The following is a 21,210-nucleotide window of genomic DNA, read 5'->3' as shown; positions in this document are numbered from 1 at the left end:
AGAAAGACGGAAGTACCCCTTAGACAATTATATATATAGATTTTTGGAGTCGGTCCATTTTATACCAACTCCACCAAAATGGACACAGACTCCAACTCCACAGCCCTGATAAAAAGCCTTTTTTAATGTGCACAAAAAATGCTGTATGTGAACATAGCCTAGCAGGTTGGTAAAATTGGTGGTGTTAGATATAGAAATTTAGTAAAACCTCGTGCGCTCACACACCCAGCTTCCTTCAAAGCCAGAAGCAGATCACAAAAAAGGAAACTTGTAAAGGAAAGGCTTTCCATCTTTAAAGCCACTCCCTGCCTCTGATAAAAAAAAAAACTGTGTATGGATAAAGGATAACTTGCATTTCTGTGAATAATTTTTTTAAAGCCCCAGCGTAATCCATTCAAAGAAGGGACCACAACATTCTTCAATAGAATGTGATAATAGCTACCTTAGATTTTAATTTACCAAATATAGCAATGTTTTAAGTTATTATTTTTTATTTTACAGGAAATTTTTGTTCAACTTCTTTCATAAGCAATTATTCTTTCGGGTGAAATCAAATTTCCTTTTACCTTTTTCTAGGAAAATAAAGGTTTGGGACCTGCAAGCTGCCTTGGATCCACGAGCACCTGCCAGCACATTATGTTTGCGTACTTTGGTGGTATGTATAAATGACAAAATAATTTTCCATGTTAACCCATTTAACCAATAATATATATAAATATATATGTGTGGTCAATACAAAGGACTGGCACATGACTTATTCCTTCTAAAGACCATATTAAGGACGGGGGTGGAAGAAAGGGGATTCTGGCAGCTAAATAGGAAAGGGTTCTTTACAGTTAGAGCAGTCAGACTGTGGAATGCCAACCACAAGAGCTAGTAAAGGCAGACACTATAACAGCTTTAAAATAGGGCTGGATGATTTTATCAATACATATAACATTGTGGGTTATAGATAATTTAGTGCCAAAATTAACAATTGGTGCAGAAAGGTTGAACTTGATTGACCAATGTCTTTTTTCAACCTATATAACTATGTAACCCCTCAACAACTGTGCCCAAAAGAAGAAATAGGAGAGCATCGAAAGAGTAATATAAAATTGTTCCTTAATTGAAAGGTTACATGAACATAAAGTATACAATAATAAGTTTAAATAATTAATATAAGGAGACCAAATTAAAGAAACGAACATCAGGGAAGTAACAGTCCAATGATCCGCAAAGGAGACCAAAAGTCAGAATGCAGAAGGCATAAGTAGGCCTCTTCCCACCCACCTTTTTAGTTTGTAATCTATTTGTTTAGAATGGTAATATGGCACTAGGAATAATCTGTTTGGAAGTCTTATAAAGTGACAGACATACAGATGCAACTCCATGATTAAGACCTGTTCGGGTCGAAACATGTTGGTCTCTGCCTTTTTTTAAATCATGAGTGTATCCAAACTGCCTGACCTTTTTGCTACCTGTTTTTAATATGAAGAAATAAATAGATGTTTTAAGAAACCTTGGATTTCCTGGGATCATTCGTCAGAGGCGCTGGATGTTAACTATTTGTTGTTTCCATCCCTCCTTCTAAGAGCAAACGTTTGAATTTTTTTTTCCCATTGACATAGCTGTATGAGGTCTTGTTTTGTTTTGCTGGACGAATTGTAGTTTTGAATGACACTATTACTTTTAAAATGGCATTTTCTGAAAAACAGAAAAAAACTTCAGAGTATGGTGAAATTGAGAAAAAGTAAATGTAATTCTGCCATGTTTTTTTTGGGGGGGGTTTGTTTTTACAGCGTTAATTCTGTGTTAAAATGACTTTGAATCATGATTCTACTGGTCAGTATACCTGTCAAACTTTCACAAGTTTGTTAAAGACCTCAAACTTTTTATTTATTTATTTTTTTCCGTCAATTTGAGCTGTGAGGGAGCTTGTTTTCTGTATGGTGAGCCAACTGTTTTATTGATACCGATAAAACACAATTCAGGTGTTCTGGGGGATTTTTTTTTCCATTTTTGTTTAGTGATCATGTTAACTAATTATATATTGTGGGATTGGACTTTTTATTATCCATCAATGCACTTATTTTTATAGAGTATGTATAAACCAAGTTTTTCAGCACATGTTTTTGTGCTGAAAATGCCCCCCCCCCCTGGACTTATACTCGAGTGAGGGTCCCTGAAGATGGAGGGGGAGTGGCATCGGTGGAGCAGCAGGTCATCGGAGTCAGGGGCCATCTGCTGCACCTAACTCCTGTGCCTGCTGCTAAAGAGAAATTAATATTCACTGCACTGGCAATGAATATTCATTTCTCTTTAATAGCAGGCACAGTGTCAGCCGCAGCAGCTGGCCCCTGCAGCTGCCAAGCAGTCACGTGTGCCCGCTACTTAAGGGAAATGAATAATCACCTCTCTCCACTCCCATGGGCGTGGAGAGAGGTGATTATTTTCTTCTCTTAAGTAGCGGGCACACGTGACCGCCCGGCGGATGACACTGTGCACGCTACTTAATAGTCACTGCCCTCCACACACATCGTTCCAGCGTGGGGAGCGGTGAGTTTTCCGGCAGCTGTGCTCTGCTTGTGAGCAGCGCATGACGTCCCTGCCATGCGCTGCTTACGTGCATAAAGCATCTGCTGACACTGAAACAAGATGCTTCGAGGGAGCGCAGAAAGTTAAATATAATTTTATTTTTTTTGTTTTTTGATGGGGGCCAATCATACTAGGATATGGATGGATCCATGCATACATGGATAGGGGTGGGGTCATGCCTACAAGGATAGGGATGGGGCCATGCATACAAGGATAGGGATGAGGAGCCATGCATTCAAGGATCGGGATGGAGCCATGAGTTCAAGGATGGGGATGGGGCCATGCATACAAGGATAGGGATGAGGATCCATGCAGACCAGGATAGGGATGAGGTGCCATGCAGACCAGGATAGGGATGAGGAGCCATGCATACAAGGAATAGGATTGAGGAGACAATGCATACAAGGATAGGGATGAGGAGCCATGCATACCAGGATGGGGATGTGGAGGCCGTGAATACACCTCGATGGGGATGAGGGGACAATGCATGCCAGGCTTATACTCGAGTCAATACGTTATCCCAGTTTTTTGTGGTAAAATTAGGTGCCTCGCCTTATACTCGGGTTGGCTTATACTGGAGTATATACGGTACTTAGATTGATAAGATCTTTACTTTTATCAGCCAGATGCTACTTCTTCCAATACCTTTATTTTTGTAAGTGATGACAACCTGACACAGCCCGGTAACTACCCCATACTCGCAGTCTTGGGATACTACACACTACACCATAAATCTGTATGCACTTGGGTTGCACTTTTATGTTAAATTATTGACCACAGCTTTTAATTGTAAACTTGTGATTGCATTTGAGCTTTATTTTTAGCTACTTTTATTTTAATTTTAATCAAATCTGTAATCCCTTTTAGGAACATTCAGGACGTGTATTTCGGCTTCAGTTTGATGAATTCCAAATCATTAGCAGCTCCCACGATGATACAATTTTGATCTGGGATTTTTTAAATGTTCCTACAAATGCTCCAAATGAAACCCGCTCTCCATCTAGGACATATACCTACATCTCCAGATAGCATCATGCACTTTTTCCTTACCAGGTAATTTTCTATGTTATTAATGTTGGATAAAGAGTTGCGTTTCCTGGAGAGTTCGAAGTGTGGCATTCATATGAGCGAACACAGAGTATTACAGCAGCAATCTCACTCACACTCTGCGGATAGCATCCTCAGCATCCATTAACCAGTGATGTTAATTTAAGAAGTGGGCTGCTTATCCACACTATAGATATGTATGCATGTAAAAAACATGGTAGAAAGTTCAGTAACTAAAAATATTTAGATTTTCTAATTTGTGTTGGTTTCATGTTTCATCATATCATGTTTATTCCATTCATACACATAGCTGCTTACAATACTATGGCTGGGTCTATACTTCGGCTGCAATTATCTGAGCCCCCACATCACATTTCTCTCTCCAGCCCAACTGTTTTTATACTGTTGTCTGAACTGTCAAATGTCCATGTAATTGAATTATGATGCCATGTACTTAAAGCAGAATACTAGGGCTATGTTGAAACGTTTCATTTTTGCAGCCTTATTTTATTCAGCATTTATGAAAATGCAAATTAAAAGCTGCAGAATTTTACTCCTGACTGAATTGGAAACCAGCAGCATTTTTGCAATCTAAATCATGTCAATTTTTGCAGCATTTTATCACACATATAAGGCAACGAGAGAGTGCAAAAAATGCAATCAAGTGTTTTTGCTGCATTTTTGGAGAATAAAACTAAGTTTATTAAGCATGTACAAATGACACACATAATCTGCACCAAAGTACTGGAAAAATCTGCTTTTTATAAGCCGCTTCCTTACTGCCAAGAGAGCAATCTGTTGCCTGATGAAAAAACGCAACATGTGAACATGGTTTAAGTTACCCATTTTTCATACTGTGCTGTGTTTTGACAACTGTTTTTATTTTAAGTTGTCACAGATCCTAAATAGCTGGCATTTAACTGGATCTTAACAGCTGGCATATTATTCTACCAGAAAGAATCTGCAATGTATTACATGTCCTAACATTGATGCAGGAAAGATATACTGTATGTCTTGGTACCTGTTAGCCAGTAGATAGAAAAATGTTTAGAACTGAGAATCTTCAGTGGTTGATACCGTTTAATGGCTAACTGAAAAGATGGTAACAAATTGCAAGGTTTCGAGACAGGCATAGACTAAAATAAATTCTGAAGAATCATATATTTATGCACAACACATCACAGAAAAAACGCCATAGATGAGACAGGTGACATGAAGCAGAATTACCATGAGTGATAAACAGTTATGTCCATAAATATTGGGCCAGTTCCTAGATAAGGAATGTTTTATTGTCCTCTGATTGGGGTCTGGTTCTCTTGTGATGACCCCACATGGTCTGAGGGGCAAATTCCTTAGTTTATGTAAAAAGACATAAATCCATGCGACACATTCATTCCTGCAGTGAGAGTGTCAGAGGTCATCATCAGCTTATATTCCCATACTCTTCTGTCTCTCTGAGATTTGAAGTTACCTTTTAAAACAAGTAATTTCATGTCCATAATTTTATGATTGGGGAGACAAAAATGTATTGCCACAGGTATATCCATTCTTTTTTCTCTTATCGTATGGCGATGAGAGTTCATTCTTGTTCTCAATTTCTGCCCTGTCTCCCCCACATACAGACCCCCAATTGGACATTTAGTACAAATAATTAAGTACACCACATTAGAAGTGACGCAGCTGAAAGTACCCGGGAACTTGTAGTCCTGATGTGAATTGGGGATCTTTATCTTGTCCGTGGTCATTATAAATGGACAGGTTTTACATTTTTTCGGATTGCAAGGAAAGGTTCCTGCAGCTGTTGGAGAGCACAGGGAGCTTCTGACAATGATGCTTCTTAGATTTGGGGGCTGCTTAAAACACAGTAGTTTCGGGGGTCTGGAAAAATGGATTGTAATCCGGCATCTTTTTGTAGTAAAGGTTGTAATTTCTGTGCAGCTCCCCTTAGCACCTCCACATATGGATTGTAGGTAACTACTAGAGGTACCCAGTTGTCGTCTTCTTAAGATTTGTAATGTAGAAGGTGATTTCTTGATATTTTGGTGGCTCTTGTAATTTGGTTTTGAATTGTTCTTGGATGGTAGCCTTGATTCAAAAAGGTCTTTCTGAGACGACCAAGGTCAATTTATATATGGACATAACTGTTTATCACTCATGGTAATTCTGCTTCATGTCACCTGTCTCATCTATGGCGTTTTTTCTGTGATGTGTTGTGCATAAATATTTGATTCTTCAGAATTTATTTAAGGCCTCTTTCACACTAACGTCGTACGACGCTCGTCGCAATGCGTCGTTTTGGAGAAAAAACGCATCCTGCAAAATTGCTTGCAGGATGCGTTTTTTTCTCCATAGACTAACATTAGCGATGCATTGCCACACGTCGCAACCGTCGTGCGACTGTTGCGTCGGACCGTCGGCACAAAAAACGTTGCATGTAACGTTTTTGGGGTGCGTCGTGTCCAGCATTTCCGACCGCGCATGCTCGGCCGGAACTCCGCCCCCTCCTCCCCGGAGCTCACAATGGGGCAGCGGATGCGTTGAATAACTGCATCCGCTGCCCCCGTTGTGCGGTGCTTTCACAGTTTGCGTCAGTACATCGCATTGCGACGTGCATCGTACGACGCTAGTGTGAAAGTAGCCTTAGTCTATGCCTGATGAAGAGACCTGAGTAGTCTCGAAAGCTTGCAATTTGTTACCATCTTTTCAGTTAGCCATTAAAAGGTATCAACCACTGAGGACTCTCAATTCTAAATATTTTTATGTCCTAACATTGTATTTGTATAATGTAGTTGTCATGTTTCCTCTAACCTTCTAAAACCCAATGTAATAAAGGGGTATTCACAAGTTTGGGAGTTATTGCCTATCAATAAGATAGGTGATAACTTCACGATCACTGGAACTCCCACTGACCCATGAATCGGGAGGTCAATCATGCACACTTTATTTTGGTAGTGCCTAAGACTAGTGATGAGTGAATATACTCGTTGCTCGGGTGACCTCTGAGTATTTGACTGCTCAGAGATTTAGTTTTCATCGTGGCAGCTGAATGATTTACAGCTATTAGCCAGCTTGATTACATGTGGGGATTCCCTAGCAACCAGGCAACCCCCACATGTACTCAGCCTGGCTAGTAGCTGTAAATCATTCAGCTGAGGCGATGAAAACGTAATCTCCGAACACTAACAAATACTCGGAGGACACCCGAGCGTGCTCAGGAAAACCGTGCAACGAGTATATTCGCTCATCACTACCTAAGACCCATTGAGCGCAGCACTTGGCTATCTGCAGTAATCCCATTAAGGCTGAATGGAGCAGCAGTACACATGAGTAACCTCCTGGTTCGGTGGGAGTCCCTGCAGTTGGACCCCTTGTGGCTTCCATGCGTGACAATACCCCTGTAATATACAGAGCCCTGTTCCCAGGCAGCATACTCCATACTCTCTATTACACCTGAGAATGTGCATGGCTCTATCTACAGTGCCTACAAGTAGTATTCAACCCCCTGCAGGTTTAATAAGATGCAAATAAGTTAGAGCCTTCAAACAAGAGCAGGATTTATTAACAGATGCATAAATCTTACAAACCAAAAAGTTTTGTTGCTCAGTTAAATTTTCATACATTTTAAACATAAAAGTGTGGGTCAATTATTATTCAACCCCTAGGTTTAATATTTTGTGGAATAACCTTTGTTTGCAATTACAGCTAATAATCGTCTTTTATAAGAACTGATCAGGCCGGCACAGGTCTCTGGAGTTATCTTGGCCCACTCCTCCATGCAGATCTTCTCCAAGTTATCTAGGTTCTTTGGGTGTATCATGTGGACTTTAATCTTGAGCTCCTTCCACAAGTTTTCAATTGGGTTAAGGTCAGGAGACTGACTAGGCCACTGCAACACCTTGTTTTTTTGCCACTTGAACCAGGCCTTGGTTTTCTTGGCTGTGTGCTTTGGGTCGTTGTCTTGTTGGAAGATGAAATGACGACCCATCTTAAGATCCTTGATGGAGGAGCGGAGGTTCTTGGCCAAAATCTCCAGGTAGGCCGTGCTATCCATCTTCCCATGGATGCAGACCAGATGGCCAGGCCCCTTGGCTGAGAAACAGCCCCACAGCATGATGCTGCCACCACCATGCTTGACTGTAGGGATGGTATTCTTGGGGTCGTATGCAGTGCCATCCAGTCTCCAAACGTCACGTGTGTGGTTGGCACCAAAGATCTCGATCTTGGTCTCATCAGACCAGAGAACCTTGAACCAGTCAGTTTCAGAGTCCTCCAAGTGATCATGAGCAAACTGTAGACGAGCCTTGACATGACGCTTTGAAAGTAAAGGTACCTTACGGGCTCGTCTGGAACGGAGACCATTGCGGTGGAGTACGTTACTTATGGTATTGACTGAAACCAATGTCCCCACTGCCATGAGATCTTCCCGGAGCTCCTTCCTTGTTGTCCTTGGGTTAGCCTTGACTCTTCGGACAAGCCTGGCCTCGGCACGAGAGGAAACTTTCAAAGGCTGTCCAGGCCGTGGAAGGCTAACAGTAGTTCCATAAGCCTTCCACTTCCGGATGATGCTCCCCACAGTGGAGACAGGTAGGCCCAACTCCTTGGAAAGGGTTTTGTACTCCTTGCCAGCCTTGTGACCCTCCACGATCTTGTCTCTGATGGCCTTGGAATGCTCATTTGTCTTTCCCATGTTGACCATGTTTGAGTGCTGTTCACAAGTTTGGGGAGGGTCTTAAATTGTCAGAAAAGGCTGGAAAAAGAGATAATTAATCCAAACATGTGAAACTCATTGTTCTTTGTGCCTGAACTACTTCTTAATACTTTAGGGCAGAGGTTCACAACCTTTTTTGCACCAGGGACCGGCTTTAAGCAAGACCAGTTTTCCATGGCCCGGTGGGGGTGGGGCAGAGGCGGGGCTTTGGTCATATGGGGGTGGGGTTATGGAGGGATGGAGCTTAGTGCATACTTATCATATAATTATGACATTTATAATGAGAATGTGATTCAAACTGATTCAATGTGATTCAAACCTATAAAGCTGTGCCTTTATATATAGTGCTCTGCACCGTTGCCCCATAGATGCTCCACATAAAGCTGTGCCTTATATATAGTGCTCTGCACCGTTGCCCCATAGATGCTCCACATAAAGCTGTGCCTTATATATAATGCTCTGCACCGTTGCCCCATAGATGCTCCACATAAAGCTGTGCCTTATATATAATGCTCTGCACCGTTGCCCCATAGATGCTCCACATCTGTGCCATATATAATGCTCTGCACCTTTGACCTTTGATTATGGCCCCGCCATAGATGCTCCACATAAAGCTGTGCCTTATATATAGTGCTCTGCACCGTTGCCCCATAGATACTCCACATAAAGCTGTGCCATTGCTGCTGCTGCTGCAATAAAAAAAAAAAAACACATACTCACCTGTCTTGCTTGCAGCTCCTCAGCGTCCGGTCCCGGCGTCTCTCTGCACTGACTGATCAGGCAGAGGGCGGCGCGCACACTATATGCGTCATCGCGCCCTCTGACCTGAACAGTCAGAGCGGAGAGACGCCGGGAAGATGGCGCGACGCCCGGCGTGTGGAACGAGGACAGGTGAATATGTAATACTTACCTGCTCCCGGCGTCCCGCTCCTTCCCCCGGACAGCTGGTCTTCGGTGCCGCAGCCTCTTCCTCTGTCAGCGGTCACCGGCACCGCTGATTAGAGAAATGAAGCTAGCTGTCAGCGGCGCCGCGGACCGGCTGAAAAACCCCAACGGCCCGGTCTTGGTCCGCGGACCGGCGGTTGGGGACCTCTGCTTTAGGGGAACCAAACAGAATTCTGGTGGGTTGAGGGGTTGAATAATAAATGACCCTCTGAAAAAACTTTTCCCAATTTAAAAAAAAAAAATAAACAAAGAAATAACATTCTTTTTTGCTGCAGTGCATTTCACACTTCCAGGCTGATCTACAGTCCAAATGTCACAATGCCAAGTTAATTCCAAATGTTGTAAACCTGCTAAATCTGCAGGGGGTTGAATACTACTTGTAGGCACTGTACATCCTGTACAATTAGCAATTTGGCCTCTTATGTTTTGCCAAACACATATGTACAGCAGCTATATATCCAAAACATATTCTCATATCTTAAAAAGCGTACATTTTGATTAATAGAGAACATTACATGATGTGCTGCCAGCTGCATGGCCTTGTTTCCATTAATGTTGTTTCTCATACCTGGAGTATTTTAACCTGACTGCATCTATTTTAAGCATTTTGGGATTTTTGTTTTTCGTCTAAACTTATCTACATTTGGAGCACAAACCTATTCTCGGTTTGCATGAGCAAAGACTACATTAAATATGTAATTCTAATTTTTATTGCATTTTTTTGTTTTTTTGTTTTAGGATTATCTATTCTGAACTACTGTACTGGATATGTGGATACTGCGAGAAGCTAATGTACCAGTAATTATTGGAAATTGTTACTGGTGCCACTTATAAGTAAAGTTTAAATTATATTGTCTCTTATTACTATGAAGTTACAAGCCACTTCAATAGATGCATATCTGTTCTGTTCAATAATTTGCATCTAGAATCCAAAGCTGAAATGTAAATTTTCTAGAAGAACTGAACATTTGCCGAGGGGAATAAGTACAAAAGGATGCAACCTCATATGTTTTGCACTTTGTGACTCTGAAGGAGAATGTTTCCCAATAGATTTTGGGTGCCAAACATATCCAAATGTTCTTTGTGCTTTATTTTTTTCAACTTTAAAGACAAAAAATTCTTTGTTTAGCATGCTTGTGGTAGGAAATCTAACTGTATATGCCAATTGGAATGTTGGAATACTTTCACTCATGTACATCGATCTTGTTTGTTTTGTAGCATCTCCTCTATTTTTTTTTTTCTTGTGTTTTTATTTTTATTTTTTTTGTGAATTGACACAACCAAGGTAAAGGATTAGCCATGCAACACTAGTGGAAAAATAAGCTGCGTACTCTGTTGCTTTAATGTACCCCAGAGAACAAGCTTTAAAAGTTATGTATTCTGAAAGTTGAACCTGTTATGTAAACTGGAAAAAAAAAAAGTCAAAAAATGTTTCTGCATTTCTGGACTGTTGCGTTACTGTCTCTCTCATACATTGTGATGTTAGAACTTCAGTTCCCATATTGGACATTTCTGATCCATCACTCAAATAAATACCTACATATCACAAGCGGCTCTAACTACTAGCACCACACCTCTTTCATCTATGGTAAAAAAGGTATTTGTCGTTGAGAGAACTCATAATGTTAATAATCTATAAAAAAACATGTTTCCTTTTTCCCGGGAAATGGGGTTTAATCATTCCAGGTGAGATTTCTAAAGATCTTTAGTCCTCTTTTTCTCTTGTATAATAAGTATTGTATGATCCATTGATAAATTTGGTTGAAAGGTGCACTTTACAAAAAAAATATATTAAGGGGTTGTCCAAGATATGAAAAACATGGCTGCTTTCTTCCAAAATCTGCACCATTTCTGTTTGCAGTTAACATCTAGTATTGTAGCTTTGAGCCATTCACTTCAATGGAGCTCAGCTCCATTACCACACACGACCTGTAGTCCGGAAAGCCCATGTTAATGCAGTCAGTATTCGGGTGGAACAGGTTTTAATATAGAACGCCATAACATTTTAAAAGTTGTGTTTTGATTTGTGCCAAATTGAACTTGTTAATTTTCCTTTTCCCCCTTTTTTCTTTTAAGTTGCAGTTAATTTGTAAGATACATTTGGTCTTCAGATTGCTCTAATGACATTGGATATGTTGGCTTTTAACTATAACTTGGCTTTTTCTTGGTAATTCTGTTTATATTTGATTAAAATGTAATATAAGTTTGTGCGGATGTGAATAGAATATTAATATGCCATTAATGTGTAAATCTCCGACCTATTGAACAACGTGACTTCAGCAGTCAGAAATGTACTGCAGTTGTCATAGAACAAATGTGTACAGTCTGATTCCTGTGGTCTCCCGATGTAAATAGCCTCTGAGACGCGTTCTGTGTGTAAAGGTTGTCAGTGCTTATCCTAGCCGAACATTGAAATCTACAATGTCTGCCATTTACGTTGTTTTTGGAATCCGGGCTCTCTCAACTGTTACATGAAAAGTATAGTACGTTGATCATCTTTCTTTGTATTAAGTGCACAAGAAATGTTGAGTGAATTATAGAACTCATATGTAGGAATTTCAGTTGTAAGTACATTATGTATTTGGTATTCTCCTAGTATAAAAAGGAAAAAAAAAAGTCCTTACAGTGAAGCTCCTCTTTGGAGTGATTAGTTTTCACTAGTGATGAGCGAGTGTTCTCGTTGCTTGGGTTTTCCGAGCACGCTCGGGTGGTCTCCGAGTATTTGTGACTGCTCGGAGGTTTAGTTTTCATCAAGGCAGCTGCATGATTTACGGCAGCCTGAGTACATGTGGGGGTTGCCTGGTTGCTAAGGAACCGCCACATGTATTCAAGCTGTCTATCAGCCTCAATTCATGCAGTTGCATCAACAAAAACTAAATCTCCGAGCAGTCACAAATACTCGGACCACCCGAGCGTGCTCGGAAAACCCAAGTAACGAGTACACTCGCTCATCACTAGTTTTCATCCATTAGTCCACGTTCACATGTTCAGTATTTGGTCATTATTTTACATCAGTATCTGTAAGCCAAACCAGGAGTGGGACGGTCATAGGAAAAGTATAATAGAAACAGTCACTACTTCTGGATTTATCACCCACTTTTGTTTTTTTCTTGCAAATACTGAACATGTGATTGTGACCTAACCTGGGTATTGTAATAAGTCTATCTACTCTTATTACCAGAAAGTCTCCCGAAATAAAGCTACATTACGCCACACACAGCTGTGCTGTGGGCACCCGTCTTTACCACCCTGTTCTCATCAGCACGGTCATCCACTATGGACTTCCAGGTAGAGATCCATATGAAATCAGCTAGTTCAGTAGACCGAGAAGGGCAGTGTGGAGCATTAGATTATTTCTAAAGTAAAGAGATGAACGATTTCCCACAGCAGCACTTAGGGAATAAGTGTATAACACAGTTGTGTTTGGCCTTTAATAGCTGGAGCTGTTACACTTGAAGGTGAAGATATTTGGATTTCCTCCTAATTTGCTGAGAGCTACATTTTCTTAATTTTCAAACCTTACAATCACTCAGAAGCAACATATTTGCTCAGAATTTAGCTATGTATAGGTAACCGTTTTTGTGTATTTTCTTGCTTTTCCAGTTAATGAAATCTGTAATTGTTACTTTACATTTGGATACATCTGAAGCAGGTAGTAACAACCTAGCTAACAGTGATGGCAGTGTCGTCCAGTCACCCTATATTTCTGTAAAATATTAGCAGTGAGCACAAGTTGCTTATTCTATTTACCCGGAATTATTGCTCATTTGATGATATGTATAAAGCTTGTATAAAATATACATGTGTCCCCCTAAAACATGTTGTCTAAAAAATATATTGGTAACTTTATTTAGTGTAACTTGCAGGTGAAATTTCATTCCCTTAGAAATTCTGAAATACACTAACTTACTGGCTGCGCTCTTGATATTATTTTGCTAACAATTACTGGACATATGTACATGAATACTATTTAATTAGAAGCACTGGGAATTTTTTGGTTCTGTGTTTTCTCCTTTATTTGAGCATATGTGTATGAATAGCTTATTGAAACTGTAAATATATTGTTTATCAAAAGCTTTGTACTGTGGAATGTGCTTAATAAAAAATCAATTCCGATAAGCATTCAATTATACATGTGTAATACAAACAGAAAAGTATGATGGTTGTGGACTGTATCTGAACAGAAATCTGAACATTATGGTATGTGACTGCAAACCCCCATATAGTCTAATCCTGTAGTCACTCGCATCTGTCCTGACATAAAATTGGTAGACTAACAAGGGGGTACAGAAATCTGATTGTAAGATCAAACTGTACAGTATTTACCGGAAGTGTTACCTTTGATACAAGTGGTGTCAGACTGGGGGTGCCTAGGGCCCACAGGTAGAAATGCCTGTAGGATCCTGATAAAGGGCTACGCTTGGCCCCATCCCTGTTATAGTGGAACAGTGAAGGAAAATACCGGGGACTTCAGAAAATCTACTGTTACCACACCATAACTGTGATGTACAATTACATTGTGTTTTGCGTTAACAGTGTTCATTGGTGAAAACATAGTATTGGTGATCACCACACCGAACTAAAGAGTAAACTTGAACTTTTATCCCTCACAGGATATTCTTATCCCGGTTTCAAAATGGCTAGTCACGTTGAATGCACGATCGCTGCTACATTCATTGTTTAAGGGGCTGCCATAATATGCTGAGCACAGCACTCGGTAGTCCCATAGGAACTGAAGGGAGCAGCAATCAAACATGCACCTACATTGTAATCGGAATGAAAGTTTATCGTTCTTCCGATCAGTGCAGGTTCCAGCAATCTGACCCCTTCCTATCATCAAGGTATCGCCCTTCCTATGGATAAGTGATAACCTGTCTTTTCCGGAGAACATCTTTTTAAGTAGCTGTCTGATATTGAGTAACAATCTGTCAGAGTCCAGAGAGGGGTCAAACTTAAATGTATTTAATAGTGGAAATGAATCTTCTCCTATATTCATAGCAGAGAGAACATGTTATCTCCATACACAAAACAATCCACTATACCAAGACCAACATGCCAATACCAGATATTATGGACCAATACTGCCACAGTGTGACCAAACCACATATTACTTCCACATTGTAACTGAATAATCCCACTATACTGATCAGTAGTGGAACTAGTATCGCCAGTGCCAGTTATACACCGGATGTCTCTGTATACGTGTACAGGTAAATCCAGTAACATGTTATGTCACTAATTTTCATTTTTCTTCATCCAGTACAGACCTCTGACTTCTTCCAGCCAGGACTCATCTCTGCAGAATGTAAAACACTAGTGATGAGCAAATATACTCGTTACTCGAGATTTCCAGCCAGATTTAGCCAGCATAAGTACATGTGGGGGTTGCCTGGTTGCTAGGGAATGTCCACATGTACTTATGCTGGCTAACAGATGTAAATCATTCAGCTGCAGCAAGAAAAACTAAATCTCCGAGCACTAAAAAATACTCGGAGGTCACCCCCAAGCATGCTCGAGAAATCTCGAGTAACGAGTATATTTGCTCATCACTATAAAACACACATTTATGTTGATCACTTCTAGAGCATTTTCCCTCTTACTTATACTGCACCCAATGAAGAAAAAAGTGTCACACTGATTCCCTGTATATTAATAGTACCGCCCTTTTGTTCCCCCCCGCCCCCACAATAACACTGAATTTCAATAGTGATGTCTTCCTTTAAAAAAAATGTTGTCCTGTGTCTCCACACAATATTAATGTATGTCCTCTTTTGTGGCCCTGTCCACGACCCCTAAACCTCTGTGCAATAGTAAAATTTAATTGTGCCCCTATACATTAGTAATCTACATATGTCTTCTTGGGCTATGTGCACATGTTGCATTCTTACAGCTACTTGCTGCTTTTTCTTTTTACAGTAGCAGCACAGTCACATTAGTTTTATTTTCCTGACGAATATGGAAAACTGCTGCATTTTTTGTGAACTGCAGCTTGTCCCTTCTTTCAGCGATTTTTTAACCCATGGGAAAAAATGGGTAAGTGAAAAACACATGGCAAAAAATTGCAGTTATCATCTTTTGCTGCAAAAACCTAAGGAAGTTAAATCATGCTTTTTTTGGGGAGAGGCACAAAACTTTATCAGCATGCACAAGAGACAACAAAACCACAGCAAAAAACTCAGCAAAACCTGCTTTTTGTAAGCCGCTTCTTTACTGCCAAGAGAACAGGTTTTGCCTACAAAAATACACATCAAAAACGCAGCTTGTGATTATAGCCTAAGTGTTCACCTTTTATATTCCAATATATTAGGAACATTTGAAAATTGTGTCCTCACAAGTTGATAGTACGAGGCCTCAAGTGGGACATGGTTACTAAAGTGTTCACCTTTTATATTCCAATATATTAGGAACATTTGAAAATTGTGTCCTCACAAGTTGATAGTACGAGGCCTCAAGTGGGACATGGTTACTATGCACTGCTCAAGAAAATGAAGGGAACCACTTACATTGTGTTTAACTCGAAGTCAGTCACACTTCTGTCAAATCAACCTGTCCTGTTATGAAGCAACACAGATTGTGAATCAATTTCCCCTGTTGTTGTGCTAATGGAACAGACAACAGTTAGAAATGATAGGCAATTGGCAAGACAACCCCTATAAAGGAGTGGTTCTGCAGGGGGTGACCACAGACCATTTTGCTGTTCTCATACTTTTTTACTGTTGTTTTAGTCACTTTTGCATTTTTATCATTGCTTTCACGCGCCCCCCAAGAGGTACTATACCGTAGTATGAGGCCGTGTCTACAACCCTCAGAAGTTGCTCATCAGAATGGCACATCAACGCAAGCTGTGGCAAGAAGGGTAGCTGTGTCTGTTTGCACAGTGTCCAGCGCATGAGGCAGATACCAGGAGATGTGGAATGGGCTGTAGGAGGGCCACAACACAGCAGCAGGACTTTTACCTTCTCCTTTGTGTAAAGAGTAACAGGAGGAGCAATGCCAGAGCCCTGCAAAATGACCTCCAGAAGGACACTAACCTCCATGTGTCTGCACAAATTGTCAGAAACAGACGCTGTGAGGGCCCGATGTCCACAAGTGGGTGTTGTGCTTACAGCTCAACACCATGCAGGGCGATTGGCATTTGCCAGATAACACCAAGATTGGCAGATTTGACATTCGTTCCATGTGCTCTTCACAGATTACAGCAGGTTCACATGGAGCACATGTGACAGAGTCTGGAGAACGTTCTGCTGCCTGCAACATCCTCCAGCATAACCAGTTTGGCAGTGGGTCAGTAATGGTGTGGGAGGCTTTTCTTTGGAAGGATGCACAGCCCTCCATGTGCTAGCTAGAGGTACACTGACTGCCACTACGTACCGGGATGAGATATTCAGACCCATTGTGAAACTATGCAGGTGCACTGGGCCCTGGGTTCATTCTGATGCATGACAATGCTAGGCCTCATATGGCTGAGGTGTATCAACAGTTCCTGCATGATGAAGGCATTGATGCTATGGACAGGCCTGCTTGTTCCCCAGACCTGAATCCAATTGAGCACATCTGGGACATCATGTCTTGTTGCACCACAGGCTATCCAGGAGTTGACGGATGCTTTAATCCAGGTTTAAGAGGAGATTCCTCAGGAGGAGATTCCTCAGGAGCACATCCGCCACCTTATCAGGAGCATGTCCAAGTGTTGCAGGGAGGTCGTACAGGCACTTGGAGGCCACACACTACTGAGCATTATTTCCTTGTCTTGAGGTATTTTCACTGAAGTTGGCTCAGCCTGTAATTTGATTTTCCACTTTGATTTTGTATCATTCCAAATCCAATGCTCAATGGGATATTAATTTTGATTTATATTGATCATTTTTATGTTTTATTGTTGTCATTCAACTATGTAATGAATAAAGATTTGCAACTGGAACATTTCATTCAGTGATATCTAGGATGTGGTATTTTAGTGTTCCCGTTATTTTTTTGAGCAGTGTATATGGCCAAAATGGGGGACATTAAATGGAATGTGTCTGCAGGTTTTTGTTACCTCATCTTAAAGCAGCCTGATGTAGGCAAAGAGAATTGGAATCCAATGATGTATCACTTAGATTACTGGGTGCAGCCGTTCTGAAACAATCAGAACTTTTAGGGTATGTGCACACGTTGTGGATTTGCCTGCAGATCCGCAGCGGATTGGCAGCAGTTTTCCATCCGGTTTACAGTACCATGTAAACCTATGGAAAACCAAATCCACAGTGCCCATGCTGCGGAAAATACTGCGTGGAAACGCTGCGGTTTATTTTCCACAGCATGTCGATTCTTTGTGCGGATTCCGCAGCATTTTACCCCTGCTCTTCAATAGGAATCCACAGGTGAAATCAGCACAACAAATGCTGTAAAGCTGCGGGTAATCCGCAGGTAAAACACAGTGCGTTTTACCTGAGGATTTTTAAAAAACTGAGCGGAAAAATTGGAAACGTGGGCACATAGCCTTAGATTTAGCAGAAGCAGAGCTGTTAAATCTTCCCCTGCCCACACCAGGCTCTGTATATACAAAGTCCATGGACAGTGAGCTGCCTATCACCGGGAGAGGCATGTGGGACCCCAGGGCTCACTGACCAGCTAGTCACAGCAATGATAACCTACTGGTACTAACACAATCATTGTAAGCAAACAAAACCTTGAAGCTTGATAAGAGGCTTTGATGAAATCTGTTTTTCACCCCTACCTCATGCTGTTTTTGGCTTAACCCCTTCACGACCTTGCCCTTTTCTGTTTTTGAGTTCTCGTTTTTTGTTCCCCTCCTTCCCAGAGCCATAACTTTTTTATTTTTCCGTCAATATAGCCATGTGAGGGCTTATTTTTTGTGGGACAAGTTGTACTTTTGAACGACATCATTGTTTTTAGCATGTCTTGTACTAGAAAACGGGAAAAAAATTCCAAATGCGGTGGAATTGCTAGAAAAGTGCAATCCCACACTTTTTTTTTTTTTGCTAGGTTCACTAAATGCTAAAACTGACCTGCCATTTTGATTCTCCAGGTAATTACAAGTAAAAAAGTGGTTAAAAAAAATTCCCAACTTTGCTAAAAAAAAAAAAAAATTGCGCAATTTTCCAATACCTGTAGCATCTCCATTTTTCGTGATCTGGGGTCAGGTGAGAGCTTATTTTTTGCGTGCCGAGCTGGCGTTTTTAATCCCATTTTGGTGCAGATACATTCTTTTGATCGCCCGTAATTACATTTTAATGCAGTGTCGCGGTGACCAAAAAAAAAGTAATTCTGGCTTTTCAGATTTTTTTTCTCGCTAGGCTGTTTAGCGATCAGGTTAATCCTTTTTTTAATTGATAGATCAGGTGATTCTGAATACGGCGATACCAAATATGTGGAGGTTTGATTTTTTTATTGTTTTATTTTGAATGGGGCGAAAGGGGGGGGGGTGATTTAAACTTTCATATTTTTTTCATATTTTTTAAAACTTTTTTTTTTTTTTCTACTTTCGCCATGCTTCAATAGCCTCCATGGGAGGCTAGAAGCTGGCATAGCCTAATCGGCTCTGCTACATAGCAGCGATCATCAGATCGCTCCTATGTAGCTGAATTACAGGCTTGCTATGAGCGCCGGCCACAGGGTGGCGCTCACAGCAAGCCGGCATCAGCAACCATAGAGGTCTCGAGGAGACCTCTGGTTGCTATGCCGACGCATCGCAAACCCCCGATCATGTGACAGAGGTCGGCGATGCAATAATTTCCGGCCGCGCTGCCGGAAGCGCCGGTTAAATGCCGCTGTCAGCATTTGACAGCGGCATTTAACTAGTTAATAGTGGCTGGTGAATCGCGATTTCATCCGCCGCTATTGCGGGCACATGTCAGCTGTACAAAACAGCTGACATGTCCCGGCTTTGAGGTGGACTCAGCGCCAGAGCCCACATCAAAGCAGGGGATCCGACCTCCGCAGTAAGGCTGTCGTCACACAGTCAGTATTTGGTCAGTATTTTACATCAGTATTTGCAAGCCAAAACCAGGAGTGGGTGATAAATGCAGAAGTGGTGCATATGTTTCTGTTATACTTTTCCTCTGATTGTTCCACTCCTGGTTTTGGCTTACAAATACTGATGTAAAATACTGACCAAATACTGATAGTGTAACGGCAGCCTTATAGTACGGCGGAGGTCGGTAAGGGGTTAAATAGCAAAAACCTTTTGACCGATTTCCTTTACCTCATTACCTTATTAGCATCTTCATGAGCTATGACATACTGCCCTGGCAAAAATTAAAGGGAACCTGTCACCCCCTCCAGGCGTTTGAAACTAAGAGCCACCTTGTGCAGCAGTAATGCTGCATTCTGACAAGGTGGCTCTTTTAGTTATTGGTGCTGTAACTGCAGAAATAATCCGTTTTGTAATTTGTCCTAAATACCTTTTCTTCAGTCAAGGAGGCAGGCCTTTCCCCCCTGCTGCAGACGCCACACAGCCGTCTTCTTGGCGCTGGGCGCCGCCTCCTCACCGCTGTTTTGAAATGAGTCGGCGCCTGCGCTCTTTTCTCCTGCCTTGGGCAGGCGCAGTGAGCGCTGCCCGTCTGTCCTCATATGCAGTCTAGCTGACTGCGCCTGTGCGGCTTCCCTGCCTGTGAATCCCAGCCCCTCAGTGTCTTCTGATTTATTCTCACTGCGGGGCTGGGATTCACAGGCAGGGCGGCCGCACAGGCGCAGTCAGCTAGACTGCATATGAGGACAGACGGGCAGCGCTCACTGCGCCTGCCCAAGGCAGGAGAAAAGAGCGCAGGCGCCGACTCATTTCAAAACAGCGGTGAGGAGGCGGTGCCTGGTGGCAAGAAGATTTCAGTGACTGCTGTGTGGCGTCTGCAGCAGGGGGGAAAGGCCTGCCTCCTTGACTGAAGAAAAGGTATTTAGGACAAATTACAAAACTGATTATTTCGGCAGTTGCAGCACCCAGAACTAAAAGAGCCACCTTGTCAGAATGCAGCATTAGTGCTGCACAAGGTGGCTCTTTTAGTTTCAAACGCCTGGGGGGGGTGACAGGTTCCCTTTAAGAGACCACTGCAAAATGTTCAGTTGGTCTGATTTTTCTCTTTATAGGTATATTTTTGAGTAAAATGTAAATTCTTTTATTCTATGAACTACTGACATGTCTCCGAAGTTCCAAGCAATACATTTTGTATTTATTTTCTGAAAATGACAAATGGTCAAAATAACAAAAAACTGCATTGCTTGCAGACCTCAAATAATGCAAACAAAAAAAAAAAAAAGTTCTGAAAACTTTGCAATGGTCTCTTAATTTTTGCCACAGCTGTATATACGGCACAGGTTCTGTCCCTGCACTCGATATGGGCTCTTGTGATGAGCCTGCGTGTTTTATGGCACATGTCTGCTGATTTCATCATCTTAGGCTACGTTCACATTTGCGTTGCGTCGGGCGCGGCCGTGGCGACGCATGCGTCATGCGCCCCTATATTTAACAAGGGGGGCGCATGGTCATGCAAAGTGTTGCGTTTTGTGAACCATGCTTTTTTTGGCGCAAGCGTCAGGGCGCAGAGGACGCAGCAAGTTGCATTTTTTGTGCGTCAAAAAACATGCCAAAAAAGGACGCATGCGTCACAAAACAATGCGTTTTGCATGCGTTGTGCGTTGCGTCGCCGACACAGCGCCCAACAACGCAAATGTGAACGTAGCCTTATATGTGCCAATAAAAGCTGCGAGTGAAAGCACGATCCACACACGGCTGTTAACATGTTAAATGCCACTGTCAATCTCAGACAGCAGCATTTAACATGCTTGCCCCGGAAGTGAGTCACAAACCCCGCAGTCATGTGATATGGGCACCGATGGGTTGGCATGACAACCTGGGTCTGCAGAAGACCCCTGTGGTTGTCATTGCCGGATTGCTATGAGCGCTGTCCCGTGGCTGGCGCTTATAGCAGATGAAC

General features: G+C 41.8%; 1 protein-coding gene across 2 annotated transcripts in view; it reads left to right on the top strand.

The window, feature by feature from the left end:
- FBXW11 (F-box and WD repeat domain containing 11) overlaps positions 1 to 13,399 on the top strand; it is a 156,762-nt gene extending 143,363 nt beyond the window's left edge. For both annotated transcript variants that reach the window (XM_077266030.1, XM_077266029.1), the window contains 3 exons: positions 577 to 655; positions 3,445 to 3,630; positions 10,016 to 13,399. In XM_077266030.1, the coding sequence (XP_077122145.1) occupies positions 577 to 655; positions 3,445 to 3,606 (241 nt within the window). In that variant the 3' untranslated portion in view covers positions 3,607 to 3,630; positions 10,016 to 13,399. The remainder of the gene's footprint in view (positions 1 to 576; positions 656 to 3,444; positions 3,631 to 10,015) is intronic.
- Positions 13,400 to 21,210: the final 7,811 nt, after the last annotated feature.

The sequence above is a fragment of the Ranitomeya variabilis genome, chromosome 5, assembly GCF_051348905.1.
Source record: "Ranitomeya variabilis isolate aRanVar5 chromosome 5, aRanVar5.hap1, whole genome shotgun sequence".
NCBI classification, from domain to species: domain Eukaryota; kingdom Metazoa; phylum Chordata; class Amphibia; order Anura; family Dendrobatidae; genus Ranitomeya; species Ranitomeya variabilis.
The sequence above is the reverse complement of the archived record's forward strand: the minus strand, read 5'-3'. Positions and strand labels throughout refer to the sequence as shown.